Here is a 21,744-nt window from a genome sequence, read left to right as displayed (position 1 = left end):
CCTTCAAGAATTTTCACTTGCATTAATGGGATTAATGGAGAAGGTTAAAGCCTCTGCACCCACTAACATGGTTAATGCTGATGTATTGCTGAGGGATCAGTTTGTGGAGCATGTTCTAGATGGTCCACTGCGGCGTGCCTTGAAACAGTTTGTACGGGAGAAACCTGCAGCTACTTTACTTGATGTCAGGGCTGAAGCTATTAGGTGGGAACGGGAGGGCTCATCCAGTGGTAATAGGGCCCGGAGTCTTTCTGTTCCATCACTTGGATTTCAGTATGCTGTCCAAAGCACTGCTCAGATTAGTCCAAGGGATCAGGGGTCAGAATTAAGGGCACTGCGTGATATGTTGGCACGTCAACAAGAGCAATTAAATCAACTTACTCAGAGCATTGCCTCTCTTGGTCAAACCCACCAACAGAGTCGCCCCCCTCGTAATGTCCCTATAGTCTGTAGATGGTGCCAACAGCCAGGTCATTATGCTAGGGAATGTGATGGTGTACGTGTCCCTTCACGTTTTCACTCTCAAGGCCCTCAGCAGCCCTCTAGTTCCTTGCCTCATAACTCTGCGATCTCGGAAAACTAGTTCCCACTGAATTGTTGAGCCGCAGTTCGGGTGGGGCCACTACTGGCTCAGTCGCAGCACCATGTAATGGTAGGGAAACACCAGAGCTTGTTGCATCGTGTCCTCATTTAGATGTGTGTTTGGGAGGTGTTCGGGTGCCCTGTCTAATTGACACTGGTTCTATGGTGTCAACCCTTACAGAAAGTTTCTTTAAGGATCATTTCAAGTCTGGGGACCCTGATGGTTTACGCCCTTGTCACTGGTTGCAGCTTAAGGCAGCAAATGGGTTAAATATCCCCTATCTTGACTACACAGAGCTTAGTGTTAAAATTTGCGGCAAAGATATCCCAAACTGCGAGGTTTTAATTGTAAAAGATCCTCCTGGCAAAGTGCCCCCCACACCAGGTGTTTTGGGCATGAATGTAATTCAAAAATGCTATCATTGACAAGGCGAGGCTTGGCAGAACTCAAACTCACAACGACACGACAAAGTTTTAAGGATTTTATTGTCAGGAAGCTGGGAGCAGGCTCAAAGTCTTTGATCGTCTCACTCACGTGATCGGCTAGTGACAGGACCGGAACTGGTAAGTCTACTTCAACTTGGTTTAGCATAGCAGACTGGCTGGTCTGAAAGGGGCTGAGACGAGAGGGAAAATCCAGATCCAGGCGTGAGGTCGTTACCGGTAGGTCAGAGGTCCAAAGCCAAAACCAGACAGGGAGAATCCAAAGGGCGAGGTCCAGATGGGCGAGGCAAGGTCGGTAACGAGAGATCAGAGTCCAAAGAAGTATCGGGCAGGGAGCAGACAAGAGACGGTGGTCATGGAACAGGCAAGGGTCGAGATCAGGCATGAACGAGAGTAGTACGCTGGACATTTACTTGCAACAAGGCTTTCAATAATCTGGCACTGTGATCTGGGAGCTGTGGGTACTTATGGTGACAGGAACAGGTGAGACAGATGAAGCTGATTACGTGGGCATGGCAACATGGGTGTGGCTTGAACTGTGGGACTGTGGAAAGTTACATGACTGTGGCAAGAGGCGTGGCAGGAACAGATGGAGCTGTGACAATCATGAGCTTTTTGTGCAGCACGGTGCAGGATTGTTTAATCAGGACAACGTCCAACAGGCCCCACATGAAATCTGGCCTGCATTGCAAAAGTGTCATCAAGCAAGCTTACAGGATGCATCAGACTGTGTGAGGAAGGTAAAGTTGCGGGGTCGGGCAGCATGTAGAATTCCAGGTGGGGTTATGAAGCTGGTGGCTGCTACATGCGCTGATCAGCTGTCACAGACTGTACTATTTGAGCCTCCTGAGTCAGGTCTGCCAGGGGGTTTGCTTGTCTCTCCTGCTCTTGTCCGTGTAGTGCGAGGCACAGCCTACATACCAGTAGTTAATGTAGGCTCTACAGACATCTTGCTTTACCCACGTACTGTAGTTGGTACTCTGCATCATGTTAATGTTATCAGTCTGCCTGCTGGTGTTACAGAAGAGCCCTCATATACAGCTAAGGTGTCCTCTCAGGTTGTAGTCTCAACTGTGCAGGACCAAATTGAGGCCATTGACCTCTCCCAACTACCCAGTACACATCAGGGTCAGGTGAGGACCCTTCTTAGGGATTATTCATCTGTTTTTTCAGAAAATGATGGTGACTTGGGGTGTACAAATATAATTAGTCATGACATACCCCTTATTGATGAGACTCCTGTAAAGCAGCGTTACCGGCGTATACCACCATCAGATTATGAAGCAGTAAAGAATCACATCAATCAGCTACTTAGTAGTAATGTGATCAGAGAGAGCTGCAGCCCCTATGCATCTCCCATTGTGTTGGTCAAAAAGAAGGATGGGAGCCTGAGGCTGTGTGTGGACTATCGGCAGCTTAACAACAAAACCCGCAAAGATGCCTTTCCATTACCACGCATTGAGGAGTCTTTAGATGCACTTACTGGTGCTCGCTGGTTCTCTACCTTGGACCTGGCAAGTGGTTACAACCAAGTACCTGTTACAGAAGCAGATCGTCATAAAACTGCTTTCTGCACTCCATTTGGCCTATTTGAGTGGAATAGAATGCCATTTGGCCTTTGTAATGCGCCCAGTACGTTTCAGAGGCTTATGCAGCGCATTTTCTCTGACAAACAGAATCAGTCATTACTTCTGTATCTTGATGACATAGTTGTGTTTTCTTCTACTGTGGAACAGTATTTGGACCGCCTAGGGATGGTGCTTGGACGTCTGAAGAAAGAGGGTCTTAAGGCAAAGCTGACAAAGTGCTCCTTTCTTCAAACAGAAGTTAAATACTTGGGCCATGTCATTTCTAGCAAGGGCGTTGCAACTGATCCATCTAAGATTGAGGCAGTGGTCAACTGGACGCGTCCCACCACATCTACTGAGCTGAGGTCCGTCCTTGGGTTCGCCAGTTACTATCGGCGGTTTGTTGCAGGCTTTGCCAAGCTGGCTGCACCCCTTCACCAACTAGTGGGACAGCTAAGCAATTCAAAACCAAAGAAACGGCCAAGACAGGACATCGCTGAGGGCTGGACTGCAGAACACCAACAGAGCTTTGAGGAACTGAAGAGGAGGCTAACTACCTCACCTGTGTTAGCCTATGCTGACTTTTCTTTGCCTTTTATTCTAGAAGTTGATGCGAGCCATGGTGGTCTGGGGGCTGTCCTCTCCCAACAACAGGATGGGGTGGTGCGTCCTATCGCTTATGCCAGCCGAGGACTAAGACCGACTGAACGTAATATGGATAACTACAGCTCCATGAAACTTGAATTTTTAGCCCTTAAATGGGCCATGACTGAGAAATTCAGGGAGTACTTGTTGGGCCATAAATGTCTTGTATTCACTGATAACAATCCCCTCAGTTATCTCAGTACTGCCAAGCTGGGTGCCACCGAACACCAATGGGCTGCACAACTTGCCGCCTTTGACTTTAAGATCCAGTACCGGTCCGGGCGTACGAACAGGAATGCAGATGCCCTTTCCAGAAAACATCCATCTACTGGAGAACAGGTTGGTGCTCTCGTTCCAGGGAGTAGTCTGCCAGAATCTCTGCAGTTGATGATGGAGAGACAGGATGCTACTCAAGCTGTCATCACTGTCCTTCCTGAACGCACCACAAAGGATATGCAAGTATTACAACATGCTGACCCAGTCTTGCAGGAACTTTGGAGCTTCTGGGCTCGGAAGAAACAACCCGACCGCAATGAGCGAAAGAACTTACCGTCACCCCTGATGGCACTCCTGAGGCAGTGGGATCGCTTGGTGGAGAAGGATGGTGTTCTCCACCGCAAGACCTTTCGCCCCGATGGTGCTGAGGAGATGCTACAGTTGTTGCTGCCCGCAGCCTTGAAGGAGGAGGTCCTGACTCAGGCTCACCAAGACCATGGACATCAAGGTGTGGACAGGACTCTCTCACTTCTGAGGACAAGATGTTACTGGCCAAAAATGTCCTCTGATGTTGTTGATTGGTGCAGGTCGTGTGAGCGATGCCAAGTGGCAAAAGATACTCGGCCTACCGCACGGACCTATATGGGCCATTTGCTGGCGTCACGACCCAATGAGATCCTTGCCATGGATTTCACAGTCCTAGAGCCCTCTCAAGATGGCCAAGAGAATGTGCTCATCTTGACTGATGTTTGTAGCAAGTACACCCTGGCCATACCAACCAGAGATCAACGTGCCTCTACTGTGGCCCAGGTCCTGGTGACAGAGTGGTTTTCAAAGTTTGGTGCACCAGCTCGTGTTCACTCAGACCAGGGGCGTAATTTTGAAAGTTCCCTTATCCGGCAGCTCTGTCAATTCTATGGCATCAAGAAGTCCAGAACCACACCGTACCACCCTTCTGGAAATGGACAATGTGAGAGGTTTAATCGTACGCTTCATAACCTGTTGTGTACCCTCCCCACCACCAGCAAGAGAGCATGGACTGCTTATTTGCCACAAGTTGTCTTTTGTTATAACACCACACCACATCAGAGCACTGAAGAAAGTCCCTTCTTTCTGATGTTTGGCCAACAACCTAGGCTTCCTTTAGATTTTCTGCTCGGCCATGTATTGGAACCAAGTGCTGGCAGTGTTGACAAGTGGGTTGCAGAGCACCAGACGCGCTTGAAATTGACTTTTGAGGAAGCAAGGGAGAAGCTGAAGACTGCTGCAGATAGGAGAAAGAGAAAACATGACCAGCATGTTCAAGACTCACCTCTGCATGAAGGCCAACTTGTCCTACTTCGAAACACCAGTCACCAGGGAAGACACAAAATTCAAGATCTGTGGCGCTCCAAGGTATATAAGGTCCTGGAAGTACTGGGTGACACTGGAGCAGTTTACACTGTTGCTCCTGCAGATGAATTGAACAAAACTAAAAGGGTCCATCGGTCTCTACTGAAGCCAGTTGTTTGTAGTGATGTCCCAGCATCACCTCATGGGGAACCACTGTTGAATGATTCATCCTCTGAGGATGAAACTGATCCTGATTTGTTTTTGAAGGTAGATGTCCACCAGCCACCACCTTCTTTGCCCGCCGACCTACAAATGGTCAGAAATGACACTGTTCCTCTGTCCTCCGGGGTATCCCATCATGAAGCTCCTTCAACATCTGCATCTCAAACTCCTAGTGTTGCTAGCTCAAGTGACGATCAGGGCCCTCCGGGGGTGAGGAGAACCACACATTCAACAGCAGGTCAGCACTCAAATGTCCACCATCTCCCAAGACCAATGGCATTAGCACATGGGGCTGCAAACTCTCCTGATTTACATTGCAATGCTGTTTCTGTGGTATTTAGGCCTTGGTGCTAGTATTTTTAAGGGTCGTCGTCGGGGCGTCGACGCAAGTTGGGGGGGTAGAATGTAGCAGCATAAATGGTACGCTGCCACTTTAAGGCCAATCCACCCCCAGGTTGCCACAGGTGCTTTGAGGAAAGACTGCTGCTGTCCCGCTCTGTTTGATGAGTTAACTCAAAGTAAAAGTTCTTCTGATTCATTTTTTTATGTATTTGTAAAATGTGTAGCAGCATTTATTAGTAACAGTGAAGTTAATGTGAGGCAGTCTGACAGAATCAGATTCACAGCATAATGTTCTCTATCAAATATTTAGCACCAGCTTAAAATATTCTGTTTAAAGAGAGATGCAAGTGGAGCGCAGGGAGGGTCTGTCTGTCCGTCTTGCATGAGTTTCTGGGCCTAGGTCCAAAACAATTTATTCAACTCAAAGTCCTGTTGTTTCAAATAAGTTTCATATTAAATAAACACAAAACATTTATCTCAAGGTATGAGAGTGCTTCTGGTGAAAAAGTTAGGGGTTAAAAACTGTTTCTGTAGTTTGCTGAAAATCCTGTTTGGTTCAAAGTCCAGTTTGATTTAAATTTAAACTTAAAAATAATTTGAATGTTATATTTTAGCAGTCAAATAAAAACAAACATGATTCAGTGCATTTATGGGGACAGAACAAAAACAGATTACCTTAAAACTCACAATAACTGACAAAAAAAATGTCAACTAAAAGTAAAATAAATGTAATGGAAGAGACGGTATTGAAACAAACACAAATTAACTGAAAAAGGTTGTACTGAAATTTAAAATACAGATCAAAATAACTGAGTAAATTTTAAACAATTAATGGCAAACAAACATCCCCCTTCTCAACATCTACCCTTATCAAACAAGAAAAATAATAAATAAATGAAATAAAAAGAATAAGATAAAAATAAAATAAATTATATTATATAAATAGCAAAATCTCTAAGTACACATACAATTCCATACAACTGTGTTTATAAAACGGATGTTTCATATTTTTATTGTTGTCATAAATCAGTCATGGTTGATCGAAATTGACCTTCTTTGCAAAAATATTTTCAAAAAAATCATCTAAAAATTATACACAGAATTATACCAATTAAATTAAAATGTGTAATGTAAAATAAGTGATTGCGTAAATATTGACCCCTTTTAAAGTGACTGTCCTAATTCAACTCAGACAAATATTATTAAAAAGTACAAGTCAAGAGGTGGATCCAAAAGTATTTTCAAGACCCTAAACATCCTGGGCGTTCTGTTAAATCCACCATTAAGAAACCGGAGTATGAGACGTGTAAATCTACCAAGAGCAAGTCATCCTCACAGACTGAATGATTGTGAATAAGGAGAACAGAGAGAGAGAGAACATCAAGACAGCTGGGAGCTCTTTGAAGGAGTTCCAGCTTCAGCAGGTGAGATGGAGAGACTGAGCTACAACAACTGTTGACCAGGTTCTTCATCAGTCTGAGCTTTATGAGATTGGCAAAGAAAAATACACTGTTGAAGAAAACTCTAATTAAATCTCCACTAGAGTTTGTATAGATTGTTGAGGAGCAGTCAGGTGAATGAAATCCACTTTATGTCCTCTAAGACCCCCTCCCCCTGCCTTAATTTCCTGATAACCTGTTAATTTTATTGTTTTTCACTTACATTACATGATTACTACAGACTCAAATCTCTTAATGCATTGTTATTGAGGCCAGGGCTCTGCTCCTTTAGCCAAATGACTGTTGATATTTGCTTTTAATTTAAGCAATCCACTACAAGACTCATTAACATGCTGCTAGATTAACTGGCTGCAGGCAGAGGTTATCCTCTCTTAATGCCCTTTCCATGGAGATAATCCCTGCTAACTTGGATTGGAGGCTACAATGAGATCAGATGAAGGAGAACATGTCTGATCTGATGGCAGCAGCACAAACACCATTGTTGTTTGTTGTTTTTCACATTCAGCTTCATTCATTTAAGGTTTACTGAAGGTGGAAATCAGATTATTGATTGGTTCAACAACAGGATTTTACTGCATGAAAACTGTCTGAGGATGGATTAGATGTAACATGTTTGAACAAAGAGAATCTGATAATAAAAACAGTCCTGGAGGTGTTTTCAGCTGCTGCACACATTTAAAATGTTTCATCAAACTGAATCCACAGAGTGCACACACAGCCTCAGGTAAAACCGCTGATGTTCTTTACAAGCCCAGCTGTTATACAGATGCTAATGATGTTGACAATCCAGGGCTGATGATGCTCAAACATGATCTGGATATACAGATTTGTCAGACTTAGTAAATACTGAATCAAATATCCTCCTGACCAGCAGCAGCTCTGAGCAGAAATCTTAGTGGGTCAGACATTTCAGGATTTGGGGTTATATTTTCATGTTTTTGGTTCATGTTTCAGTTTGGGTTTATTGTTTCTTTTATTTTGTCAATTGGTTGTCTTCTTGTTTTGTTTTTGCTCCTTGTGTCTTTCTCTCCTGTCATCATTCACTTGTCCTCTGCTATCACTTGTTTACCTGCCACGCCCATCTCCACCTGCTCCTAGTTAGTAATCACCCACCTATGCCCACTTCCCCTGATTACCCTCTGCTTTTAAACCATGGTCATTTCCTCCATTTACTCACTGGTCCGTTGCCGTTTCATGCACTCTGGTTTCCCTCATGTCTTGCCCATCACGTTCCCTACGTTTTGGATTTTTGTTATTGTTTTGTTTTGCTGCCTCGTCAGCCTTTTGTTTTAGCTTTTTTTTTTTTACTTTAAAATAAATTATTTTATTTTCTGGAATCCAAGATGAGTCTGCGCATTGGGTTCGCTGCAATCTCCACCCAACCTGACACTGGATCTCTAACCACCCATATTCAAGGTTAAAAAAAATAAAACCTCAATTATATGATTACAAATCTATACAGGGTTGAGAAGTAATCAGTTAGCCCTATATGTTAACAGTGTTACATAATTTAATCACAAAATAAACATTGTAATCCTTGTTAAAGTAAGTTACTTACAGTCAGGCTACTGCTGAAAATATTCAAGAGTATTATTTTTTCTGTGAAAAAGCTGGGGTTCATGTTGATTCATGTTTATTTTCTTGGGTTTTATCTTCTTGTTCTCAAAGGTGTCTCCTTTTTTCTCCCCCTTGTGTCTCTCAGTATTACTTAGGTTAAATAATCAGTCCAGATGCAGGTTGAAGCAGTTTTCCTCCTGAAACAAAGATTTTAATTTAAAAAAATCTTAGATACAGACAGACAGCTTTATTTACAGTGGAACATGGTAAACATATCAAATGTTTAAACTAAGAAATTGGACCATTTTTAGGAGCAACATGTCCCATTCTTGTCTGATGTAGAATTGTAGCTGTTCAACAGTCCTGGGTCTAGATTTCTGGATGGGAGCAGATGTTATTCCAAAACCTGTACATACTTTTCTGCATTGATGGTGCTTTTCCAGATGAGCAAGCTGCCCATGCCAGAGACACTAATGCACCCCCATACCATCAGAGATGCAGGCTTTTGAACAGTGTGCTGATAACAGGCCAGATGGGTCAGTGGGTCAGGGTCAACCCCCTCTAACAAGCGAACCTCTGATGTCCCCCATTGCTGAGGGTCTTGAAAAGTGCATGATTTTAGTTTTCAAGATGAGTGTTTTTCTCTACTGGAATTGAAAAGGACATACAAATATACATCCCTGAGTGTTAATAGTGTTTAATTTCAAGAACTAAAGCATCAAAAGGGACACTCAAACAGGCTGTGCTCCCCCAATTGTGTCTAGCTGCACGGACATGTTTGCATGTGTTTCAAATAGACTGAAACTAAGTTTAGAGAAAGTTTTTCAGAAGGGATGAAGTCTTACATCATTGCTGATAAAGATTTAGAGGGAGAATATATTTATACCTATTTATATTTATATAGAACATAAACCTTACTGTAGTGATAATTTGCTGTCTGAGGCAGCGCAGAGTGACGTATCCTGGCGATCAGAGGGAGCAATTTTATTCTCCACCAGGCAGAATGGAGGAGCCAGAGGGTGACCAAAGGTGGCGTTGGCCACCATAGAATAATCTGCAGCTGCCCCGATCAAATTGAGGAAACCATGTTTTTTAGTTGTTATTTAGCTTAAAAGTATAGGTTCCTCAAGTAAAGGGGGTGGCCAGCTTACCCCACCCCCCACCTCATACACACACACACACACACACACATATATATATATATTTCCACACATAAGTAGTTCTGCTTCATTTCAAACTTTGGTCCTCTACCAGAGACCTGGGAGCTTGAGGGTTCTGTTCAGTATCTTATCTGTTCCTTGAACTACATTCTTCTGGACAGAGATGTCTGAAGTTGTTCCTGGGATCTGTTGGAGCCACTCTTCCAATTCGGGGGTCACAGAACCGAGTGCTCCGATGACCATTGGTACCCCTGAGACCTTGACTTTCCACAGCTTCTCATGCTCCTTCTTTATATGGTGGTGGCCATCTTGGTTGTCGGTACGTTGCTTATTTTTTTAATTATCCAGCTCACAAGATGAACCGGATGGACAATAATGGGGGTGTCAATAATGATCCACTAACCTTTATCTCCAGGTCAGACTCTAAAAACAACTCAAACACCGACATCTAAGTAATATTATTAATAAACCCGGTCCATCCAGATCCCATTATGGTTTTAAATGATAATGAAAGGAAATCTACAGATGGCAGACATTGGATTGTCTTTCACTTCCTCTTTGGAACTGGTTCAGTCATTGATCTGATTCAGAGGGCTCCACTGAGATCCCAAAATATTTCTATAGTAAAATTTTTTTTTTACACTCTTCTAACATTTTTTTACGGAAGCTGAGAGCGGACATGTTCCGCATTAACTTTTTTCTGATGGCTTTCTCAAGATCACAAGTTTTTAATGTCGTCATCATGAAATAACTATTACGTTTTCTTAAGATCACGAGATGATTGACATGTGTTAAAACCTGATTCCATTCACCAGCAGGAGATGATTCCTTAAATGATGAGGGCTGATATGAAAGTTATCTCTACAAGACAAACACATTGCAATGTTAGCCTGTGTTAGACCTCGACAGAAGTACAATCTGATGGGTTGATCTATGTCAGGTTCTCCACAATCTGACATTTTCAGCTTGACTCCATTCTTGGCAGGGTTTTAGGAACACTGAGAAACTGATCATGAGCATTTAAGAAAAGATAATCATCTCGTTATCTCAAGAAAACATAGTAGTTATTTCGTGATAACGACATAAATAACCTGTGATCTCGAGAAAACAATCGGAAAAAACCACATCAGCTCTTAACTTCCGTACTTTTTTATGACAAGAAGTTAAAAAACAAACAAACACAAAAATGCCCATAAATGTTTTTTTTTTAATATGTTCAAATTCTGAATAAATACTGTATGACACAAAAGGCTAAAGAAAACAAAACTCAGACCTTTAAATCCTGATTCATCATGATCACAACATGACACAGCAGAATCCAGCTCAGACACCAGACTGAACCGTGACTCAGCTGAACTTAGAGCAGATTTAGAGTCAGATCAAAGGTGAAACAAACAAACCTCCTCTGTTTATTTCCTGACATAACACTGATGATTTCAGCACAGTTTGTCTTTGTCTCTGTTTATTTTAGCAGAAGATAAAAGTCCAGCTTGGTTCTGATCACATCTCACTTTTATTTCTGCTCTTTTGGTCTGGTCAACACTAAAAACAAGAAACATGAAGGTTTATCTGCTGCTGCTGCTTCTGCTGCTGCCGCTCTGCTTAGGTAAACACCTGGAATCTATCTCACCTGGATCCTCTTAATCTGAAATCAGGAGAAAACTGTAGTTAAGAAGAAAAACATTAAAAATGCATTACCTTGATCAAATGTTTATCAAATGTTTAGCTACAAGTTCTTTATTATTCAAAAATTTAGTTTGAAAACAGATGGGCTGTTGGTTTAGGAACCCACTGTGTTTCAGATGTGTCTCAAATGTGTCTCAGGTATATCAGGTGTGTCTTAAATATTGTCAGGTTTGTCTCAGATATGTCAGATGTGTCTCAGCTGTGTCTCAAATATATCAGGTGTGTCTCAGATATATCAGGTGTTTCTCAAGTGTCTCAGATGTGTATCAAGTCTATCGGGTGTGTCTCAGATGTTCCTCAGGTGTGTGTCTCAAATGTGTATCAGGTGTGACTCAGATGTGTCTTGGCTGTGTCTTAGATGTCTTAGGTCTCAGGTGTCTCAGATATGTATCAGGTAAGTTTTAGATGGTCTCAGGTGTGACTCAGATGTGTCTTGGCTGTGTCTTAGGTTTCAGATGTCTCAGGTGTCTCTGTTGTGTCTCAGATGTGTCTTAGATGTGTCTCGAGTGTTTCAGGTGTAATTTAGTTGGTCAGACTGTTTATTTCCGTGTTTTTTATCTTAGCTTCAGATCAGCAGTTTAAAATTGAGTGTTACGGTGAAGATTTCCTGATGGTCAACAACCTGCTGTTGCAGTGCACAGGCAAAGTCCAACAGGCCTGCTACACCCGACGTGAGTACTTTACATTTTACCTTTACCTTTATTTTACATAAACCTTTACCTTTACTTGCATCTTTAGCTAAACTTTTTATTTACCTTACCCTAAACATTTACCTTTACCCACAGGATGTGCTAGTTTGTTATTAACAAATGTTTTGACATTTAAATTTAATCTTATGACCAAAATTTTATGTCCAAAAATTTGATTTAGATAGAAACCCAACAGAGATGAAGTTGACTAAAAACTGAGATAAACATCAGTGCTATTTAGTTGCAGTAAAATCCAGTCCTGTTTGGAGCTCTACAGCTCAGATTTCACAGTAGAAATATTTAAACTGAAGTGGTGTTTAGAGATTTTAACACTTTTTACACAATCACAGTTTAAATTGAAGAATATTTGGAGATTTTACTACAGAATGGTTAACTTGGAGTCTGATGATGCCACACTAACCTTTCACCTGTCTGAACTTACCAAAAGTTTCAAAAACTGTTTCTGTTTCCACAATCTTTTCTTTTTCTCTCCATTCAGTCGTAGGTATTTCTGTCTTTTTTCACCCAGTGTGTCTCTCTGCCGTAGGACTGATGGTTTTCTTTCAAATCCCCTCAGAGGTCAGAGGTTAGAGTGCACATACCCAAACTCTCATTGACTTCCATTATGTCTGAGCTCAGAATTTCCTCGTCAAACAGGAAGTGAAGACTCTTTTTAACCTGTCATATCTCCTCTATAAAACCCTGTAGAAACATAAACTAAACTTGTGGAGCCATCAGAACCTTCTGCTTACAGGTTAAGATGGTTTTTGATCCAACTTACAGTTTTCACACAGAGGCTGTTTGAGGCTTACTTTTTACTCTGTCTAAAGTGCTGCTGTCTGATGTCCCTCCCCCTTTTTGTTCCTCAAAAAGGCTAAAATCACCATGGCAACCAGTGACTCAGCAGGTTGTGTATTCCTGGTTTTTATATTACCCAGCATGCTTTTCTTCCTCCTATGTTTCCATCGTGGCTGCCCCCACTGAGGTTCTACAGGATCTATATCCTGTACAGGATCTATATCCTGTAAAACCTCAGACTTCATGTCGTTTCTAATCAGACCTTTGATGCTCAGGAGGATTCAGACAGAGGGTCGGCAGGATTCAGGGTTTAAAGTCAGAAAAACACAAAGAGCAAACAGGAAGAGGTTGGAACCCGGAGTTTCCAAATAAACCTCTTAGATGCTCTTCAAAATAAGAGACTGTCTCTGTCACATCTTAGATTATTACAAAGTAATTCACTAAATTCCTATTGGCCTGTTTTGGAACTTTCAACATTTCTGCAGAACATATCAATCACATCAGATGCACAGAACCTTTCTGAACAAAGTCACAAAGAGCTTTAAATAAAACTGCCTGGATTAATTTAGACCAGAAGTGTTTACAACAATAAACTCTGAAAACCATCAGAATTAATCAAACGTTTTCAAAGAGAAACATTCTCAGGTTCAGAAACATTCTCAACATTAACAGGGAAGAACCTTTCCTGCAGCAGGTCTGATGTGTTTCCTGTCTGCAGAAACTGGAGAGAAAGGCTGCACTCGACTGGAGAACTGTTCCCAACCTGGCTGGACCTGCTGCCACACTGACCGCTGCAACGCCTAATAAAACCAACATCAACCCTCGTCAGATGGACGAGTTTATTAAGTCTATGAATCAAATTCAGTAAAAACATGTTAAAGAACCTAATTGAAGTAATTGAATCAAATTGTTGTATAAATAATAGCATCTGATGTGATGAAATACAAACAACTTCACAATAAAAGCTTCTAATTTAATAAACTGACATACTGTGGAGATTTATTCATTCTGTTTCAACTGAGTGCCAAAAAAACTGCACAGAACTCTGGGAAATGGAGTTTTATAAAAGCTTTACCTATTAAACATGAAACAAAAAGTTTAATGAATCATCTCATCGCTGTCAAAATAATTTGTTTGTGTTTAGATGTCAGGAACCAGAGCAAACAAAAAGCAGAGATCAAGAGTCAGATTATCACAGATTATAAAATCAGATTAACAGAAATTCACTTCCTTTCTGTTTAAATTAAATACTTCAATAGAAATAAATAAAGTATAAAGTTCTTTATATAGCCCTTCAGTTTAGGCACTAAAGTTTTTTGTGTGTGTAAAAGGTTTTTGTAAAATGAGGTCATTCAAATAGCAATCTACCACAGTTTAATTCTGACTGATGAGCTAACAGCTCGTCTGAACGCAGCTGGGACCGAAGGGGATTAAAATGAGTCCAGTCTTTAAAGTTTTCCAGCAGTTCATACAAACGCTGATTTATAAACCTTTAGACCACTATCAACTTTTTATTACACAGCTATTTGTGTGGAATTAACACCAGCAGCAGACAGCTATAGCCCTTCCTGTGCAGCCTAGGTCACTTCCGGCAGGAGTATCATGTTTCTGACAGAATGACTGTGTGACAAGAAACTATGGTTGCAAAATTGTTACAGAAATGAAGCACTCATCTTAGCTGAGACAAGTATGTCATCAGCTTCTAGGCTGTTGATGCCCCGACAACCCTAACCCATCCACAACATTGCCACTCATACGTTTTAGGTCCTTCCAAACTATTAGCATCTTTCTTGTTTCTAAGGTAAATCAAAATACCTGTAAATCACTGCAGGTGAGCATCCAGTCTATCTTTATAAAATCTTTTAGATCCATTCATTGTCACACTTGTTGAACTTTGAAACACGATGGAGCGGGTAGTAATAGTAACTATGCTGTAATTAATATGTCCGAAGAAAACAGTAGTGGCTGCAGAGCGAAGCGTGTCATACAAGATGGCAGAAAGTGAGCTAGCATGGGTCATGAGAACTGTGTACTGAGCCACACTCAGTTAAAGTTCCTCATGTAAAAAGCAGAACTTGTTAAGTTCAAAGTTCAGAAAAATATGAACTCAGTTTATGAATGTGTTCATGCACAACACTGGTGGGGGGTTTGGATCAGGGTTAAACAGGGACAGACTCACTGCTTGGACTCAGGAAAGTTGGTGAACTTGTCAGTAAACCTAAAACAGGCAGGATGTTACCTTCTCTAATTCAGGTGGAGGTTTTACTTCCTTTTTCCTGACCCCGCCCACACAGCTGATAGGAAATAGATAATTTATTGAATAAAGAGAAGAAGAGCATTTCGATCAGGAAGCGGTCCGTTTGTGTTCCAAATGAGCGCGGCACGCGTCCTGACGCCTGATGTAAGAACCGGGTCAGACACACTCCGTCTCTGAACAGAATTAAACCTTTAATCATTAGCCATTAGAGCTTTCTCTGGCGTGGCCTCACACACTTTAAAGATTATAAATGTAAATGAGGATGGGGGGCGGTTCTGTAAGAGTAGATGGTCCAGACCTTCAGACACTAATTTAAAAAGTTTAATCCAACCCAGAGCTGTTTACTTCCCTGAATTAGGTTAATCTATTTGCATAAATGTGCATTTATGAATAATTAGTGGGCCACGGGTGGTGGAGGTGGGGGGTCAGGGCGCGTGACCAGACTATTGTTTCGGCTGCTGGTGGCTACAACAACGGATCAGCACCAACAATGGACAACAGAGCAGGAGGGCGTCTGCCGCCTGAATTACTGCTATCAGTTACAGCCGGACCTAGTTTCAGCACATCTGCTGATTTAATTAGGCTCGTTATGGAGCCAATCAGATGGAAACAGGCCTGACTGATCCCCCTGTTTCAGTTACATCAGAACAACTCAAATCAAGAATTAGGAATCTTTATTGTAATTTTGCAAAGCACAACAACATTTTGTTTGGTGCTCTTAGCTAAGGGTTCTCACATACAAAATGATAGAATAATTGAATTTACAAAGTTTGACAAGTCAGCAGCATGTCGGACGGCAGTAACGCAAAGCATCTAGCAGCAAATAAATGTATATGTTGATGTTATAAAGTGACGCACAGTGCAAGTTCCAGTCTTTAGGTGTGAATGAGTGAGTGAGTGTGTTTGTGTAAGGTGTAAGTGCATGTCTGCTAGGGTCAATTAATGAGTGCCTGTGTGTGTGCGAGAGAGAGCAGAGAGAGTGATAGATTTCACAGCCCTTGCGAAAAAGCTTTGTCTCAGACACTGTTTACACATGGCCGATCTCCTGGCAACAATAAAGATTTTCGGATATTGCTTGGTGTGGGAGCCAAGTTGGTGTGGTTTATGTTTATTCGGTTTATATTTGCTGTTAAACTTGTTTTGTTTAATTAGTAATTTAATAAGTAAATTTATGTTTGAAATTGAGCTAAAATTGTTTATTGTATTTAAGTTGATTTGTTAAAGTAATTTTATTAACAACTTTGTTTTAAAGGCTAGTTTAGAGTTTAATCCCTCTGCATAGTAGCTTTATGCAAATGAGCACGGTCAGCTCCGGTAAGGAGGGGGAGAGTAAGGGGCAGAGGAGAACTGCAGCACAGAAGGACAGAGCCTCACGGTTTTTCTACCGTAGTTTGTTTATTTTTGAGGAAAACTTGTTTGTTAGCTCCTGTAAAAGTTTTACAATGGTGGAATAAACTTTTTTTTTTTTTTAAATATTTTTTACACCGGAGTCCCGTGGAAGTTTTTTCCTCTTCAAAATGAGGGAACACGAGTAAAGATAAAGAAAAATAACTATGTGGCAACACACTTGGGGAAAAGTTACAAATTTACAGTGTTTCTGTGCTGCTGTAGTACCCATTCAAGGCCACTAGTTGGCGCTGACACGTGAATGTGCACAGACACCAGCCTCTCCAGCATGTAAACAGTTACATCTAAAATGGTAAATACACAGACTTTTGTTTGGATTTACACTGAACTCTGCTGTCCGCCATTATTAGTGCTGTTGGAGATTAGCTCAGCCTAAGAGGAACAATGCTGAACAGACTTCATTAAAGTGAGCAGCTTGAGACTACAAAAGACAAAATGACAATGACAAAAACCATAAAACAAAGTATATCTGCCAGGGGAAAAAAAAGTATTATTCCTATCATTCCTCTCAGTGATTATTTCCAGGATAAAATGAGTTAAATAAATATAAAAATTATACAGTCTTTTGAAACAATAACACAAACAGTTTTTAACCCGTTCAGTCCTGTTCAGACTGCAGGTCTAACAGGAGTCTGAGTGAAGAGGGATGCTCACGTGCATGCTGGAGGATTGCTCACGTGACAAGTGATAAATGTACTCATCCTCACACTTGTCTCTGTGAGGATCAGTGGCTGCTCCTTAATGTATGGCCCCTGCTGAGTTTCCTCTGGGTCAGAAACCCACCTCCTTCTTTCTCTGGAAGCAGTGATCTACCCAGCTGCTGTAAGAACCAGAGGGAGGGGGTCGTGAAGGAGTCATCAGATGTTTCCAGAGCAGAAAAATAAAATAAAATAAATCTGACATTTAAATAACTGAATGTTTCCATCAGAGAAAAGTTTTACTTGTTTATTAATTCCCAATTAATTTCATTCCTTCATTCATCTCCTTCACGCTTTTGTTTTGAAATTTTGCAGGCTCAAACATTCTGTTTTCTGAACATTTGGCGTTTTGGTTCATGTTGAGTTTTTTACTGTCAGCTGATCAAAGCTGTTTGCTGTGAAGTTTTATATCTTATGTCACTTTGAAGTTAGTAAAACTTTGCATCAGTTATTGAATATTTATCTGGTTGGATTTAGAAGAAGCAGTTATCATATTTCCTGTTTGAATAAAACATTTTCAGAAAGAAAAACAGTTAAACACCAGAACTTGATTTGTTCAGCGAAACATGGTGGCGTTAGAATCATGGTATGAGCGCTGTTCATTAATCAGTTAAAATAAAAATAAAAATTAGGAATTCAGTCAGTGATCAGAGTTTGATGATGGCCACTCATTTTCACTTATGAATGATTAATAATAAAATTATTTTGACTGATTATAACCAATTGAAGCTGCGGCAGCTCTGTGGTCAGTACCACCGACTCATAATTCTGAGGCTGCCTCAGAAATGACATCCAGGAAAAAAATGTTCCTGCAAATTTGCTAGCTGTGGTGGGCCCTAAAAAAAGGAGCAGCCTAAAGAACAACAACAAGATGAAAAAACTGCTGTGGATTTTTGTTGCTGATTTCTTTCTTTAAATTTAAACAAACCTGCTGAAGTTTTGGGTCATTTCTGTGCAGAAATAAAACTTTCAGAGTCCGTTTGTCAGAAAAGTAAAACCTTTTGAGCGTCGTCATGAAGCTGAAAACTCTGAAACAAAGCAGTTTGAAATAACAGTGTTGATGGTACAGCAGATTACAGACACAGACCTTTGAACCCTGACGTCTGCTCATTAAATACAGAAGGTCGAAATTAAACTATGAAACGATGGCGGACGAAGATAAACTGTGGATCAAAAGCTCAGGGTAGAAAATGATTCAGACTTTAATCTAAAGATGATTAAAGTCAAATAATCAATCAATCTTCTCCTTGGTATGAAGATAATCCACATTGTTTTAACACAAGTTTATTTAATCTGCAGATTACTGCAGTCACACTCGTGTTCTGGTTCTGAAGAACGAGTCTGATCCATTCAGAGGCTCAATAATCAACTTGTTCTGCTGCAGAGAAACAAAAAAACACAAAGGCTTGTCCTCTGTCTAATAAAAAGTCTTGATCCAAATAATCAGTGTTGGGAGCACCTGAAGGCCAGGAAGGTGGTGCAGCAGGTTGTCAGTGTTTACAGTGTGACTATCATCCTTGTGTGTGACTCCAGGTTTTTGGCGATGGTGTCTAAAAATGTGAGGCTTGCATTCTGCACGCTACGTTTGGCCTTGTAAGCAAACTGGAGTGGGTCCAGTTTGTGTGACACCATCCCTGATAGGTAATCAAACACCACCCTCTCCATCATACTTTCCAACATTTGGGAATGTCAATGTGGGACAACATAGCGTATATTGTAAATACTGATCAGTAAACAGTTGTAACTTGTTATTTATTAGTATTAGTAGCTTTAGCTAACCTGAACATTTCCAGGCCTCCTCTTGATGCTCAGACAAAACTTCCTGCTGTCTTTCAACCACTTTGAAAAGCTTTATTTCATGCTTACATCTTTATCTTTCTGCCTCTCCATCTGTAGCTCTCTGTCATCAGATGACAACACGACTCACACGAAAACAATTGCGCTCCCGCGCGTGCTCAAGGGGGCGCGCGCAGGAGCGCCACTGTGGACAGAGTGGAGTGGGTCTCCTCTCTGAGCTGTCAGCTGTCAGTGCCTGGGGAAGTGGGCGGGACTTACGGTATGCTGCAGTGCTTTCTCACATTTAGCCGCCAAAGTCACTAGATTTATCGCTAGTCGCTTTAAAAAAATGCTTGAGGGATCTGAAAACTCGCTAAATATAGATTTAAAGTGACAAAAAGGCTGCGTGCATGTGTTTTTTTTGTGTGAGAAATACAAAGTGTGTGAGGATCTGGGTTTTGGTTCCGCCCTCTGGGCGGCGCCACTAATTATTGTTCCACAGGTGTTCCTCATACCACTGATGAGACCAGCCAGGATTTAAGCAGCAGGCGGTGATCAGATCTTCGCTGGAGCATCGAACCTACTGGGTTAGATTCTCCGCCTCAGCGTCTAACCTGAACTCTAGCTCCTAGTGTTAACCACGTTCTTTGTTGTTGCCTGTGTCCTAGGCTTTTCTTGCCACGCCACGTTTACGGATACTGAGGATCACTTACCTGGAACCTCGCTGCTACTTACCTTGCTGGATCTAATTCGTCACTCCTGGAACACCTGGAATTCTCTCCTCCTCTCATCGGCGCTGCATTTACCCTCTGGATCTGTAAGCGAACAAAGAGACATTATAACCACTTCCTTGTTGCCGTGTGGATCAAGACCTGTACCCGAGACTCACCTAGCTCTCCTTCTCTTGCAGACCACTCCGGACACCGCCCACTGTATATAGTCTCACCCTGTAAATAAATTCACTTACCTTTACTTCCGTCTCCGTGTTTTGGTCTTGGTTTCGCTCTTCTGAACAGTACCTCCCAAGTCATGACAAAGTGTGGCGTGTGAGGGCCAAATGCGGGACTTTTGGCTGTCCCACACAGGGTGATGCGGGACAAGGGACGGGGGGGCTAAATGCGGGACTGTCCCGCCCAATGCGGGATGGTTGGCAAGTACGCTCCATACATTTACAGCACAGATGTCAGAACCACCAGTATGGAATCCCTCAGGTCCTGAACAGGGCTCTTTTTGGGGATTGTAATGATGACTGATTCTTTCCACTGCTTGTGGACAGCCACTTCCACCTTTATCTCTGACCATTTAGCCTTTTTGTAACTTTGGTGGGTGTGACCACAGCAGCTTCACACATCGTTGCTCCTCTTGCGCTTAGCTATAATGCCAGAGGACACAATGTTTTTATGCCCCACTACCTAATTTAGGAGCATCTTTAAGTCACATGAAATTCCTCTTTATCTGTTTGTAGACAGGATTTCACAGGAGAGGAGAAGCAGAGGAGAATGACACCTGCAGGACATATTTACATCTATTTGTATATTTAAATGGAGGTGTATGAGGGTAGGAGTTTCTGCTCTCAGTTCCATGTTGGTCAGAATGAACAAATGAAATATGATGGATTCATGTATACGCACAGGTTCATACTTCTAGAATTTTTTGTTTGTATGCTGCTTTTTTGACTTACACCATACTGCCAAAAGTATTCACTCACCCATCCAAATCATTAAATTCAGATGTTCTGATCATTTTTATGACCAAGGTGTCAGGTAGGGTGGGGAAGGAGGCAAACCCAGAGTGCAGAGTCATTGTAGTGAAAACTAATTTATTAAAATAAAACAAACAAAAAGGCTGAAGTGGCAGCAAAAACTGTAACTAAGTACAAACATAAATAAACAAAGCATGGAGCGATAAAACATGAACAAAGGGCAACAAGCAGGGAACTAAAAGCAACAGGGAAACAGAAAACAATGATCCAGCAGAGTAATGAGGGAAGTGACCGGGTTTTAAGCACAGAGGGTGACGAGGTAAGTGAGCACAGGATAGGCAATTAACAAGACTTGAGACAGGTATAGATGGGTGTGGCATGAAGGCAAAAGAGTGACTGGGGAGGAGTGAATGGTGACAGCAACAAGAACAGGAAAACTCAAACAGAAACAAGATAATAACAAAAACAACAAACCGAAACACAAAAAACCAAATCCTCACACAAAGGTGTATAAAATCAAGCACCTAGGCATTCAGTCTGCTTCTACAAACATTTCTGAAATAATGGGTCACTCTCAGGAGCTCAGTGAATTCCAGCATGGTACCATGATATGATACCACCTGTGGAATAAGTCCTGTTAAAAAATTTCTTTACTACAAAATATTCCAGTCAGCTGTTAGTGGTATTATAACAAAGTAATTATTATTATAACGATTGAAAACAACAGCAACTCAGCCATGAAGTGGTAGACCATGTTAAATTACAGAATTTACTGAAGAGATGCTGAGGAGCATAGTGCACAGAGGTCACCAACGTTCCACAGAGGCAACAGCTACAGACCACCAAACTTCAGCTAAGTGATTTGACCACTAAACGTTACACCTCACCTGATCTTATTTAATGCAGGAACAGCTGCAGCAAAACCTGCTGTGACCAACACTAGAGATTTTCAGTTTAAAAATCCATTTAAGAGACGAAAATTAGAAGAAAAATGATCAGTCAGCAGCTTGGAGCAGACAGACTGGACATGAACAGAACATAGAAAATTAAAGACAAAGGAGATAAACAACAAGACATTTTCTTCAACATGGTTGGCCCATTTACTGTGTCTGTAATTATTTAGGTCGCCCACAGGTGGATCCTATTTATCTAATTTTGTGGCTTCATACAGCGTGTGTGGCTGCTATCTCTCAGTGGTTCTGT

General features: G+C 41.6%; 1 protein-coding gene across 1 annotated transcript; it reads left to right on the top strand.

The window, feature by feature from the left end:
* Positions 1-10,962: 10,962 nt before the first annotated feature.
* On the top strand, positions 10,963-13,686 carry wu:fj16a03 (uncharacterized protein LOC335475 homolog). The gene is made up of 3 exons (XM_037973567.1): positions 10,963-11,134; positions 11,778-11,885; positions 13,420-13,686. The coding sequence occupies exons 1-3, from the start codon at positions 11,086-11,088 to the stop codon at positions 13,503-13,505; spliced, it is 243 nt and encodes an 80-aa protein (XP_037829495.1). The 5' UTR covers positions 10,963-11,085; the 3' UTR covers positions 13,506-13,686.
* The last annotated feature ends 8,058 nt before the right edge of the window (positions 13,687-21,744 follow it).

This window comes from Kryptolebias marmoratus, linkage group LG22, assembly GCF_001649575.2.
Source record: "Kryptolebias marmoratus isolate JLee-2015 linkage group LG22, ASM164957v2, whole genome shotgun sequence".
In the NCBI taxonomy this organism is placed as follows: Eukaryota; Metazoa; Chordata; class Actinopteri; order Cyprinodontiformes; family Rivulidae; genus Kryptolebias; species Kryptolebias marmoratus.
The sequence above is the reverse complement of the archived record's forward strand: the minus strand, read 5'-3'. Positions and strand labels throughout refer to the sequence as shown.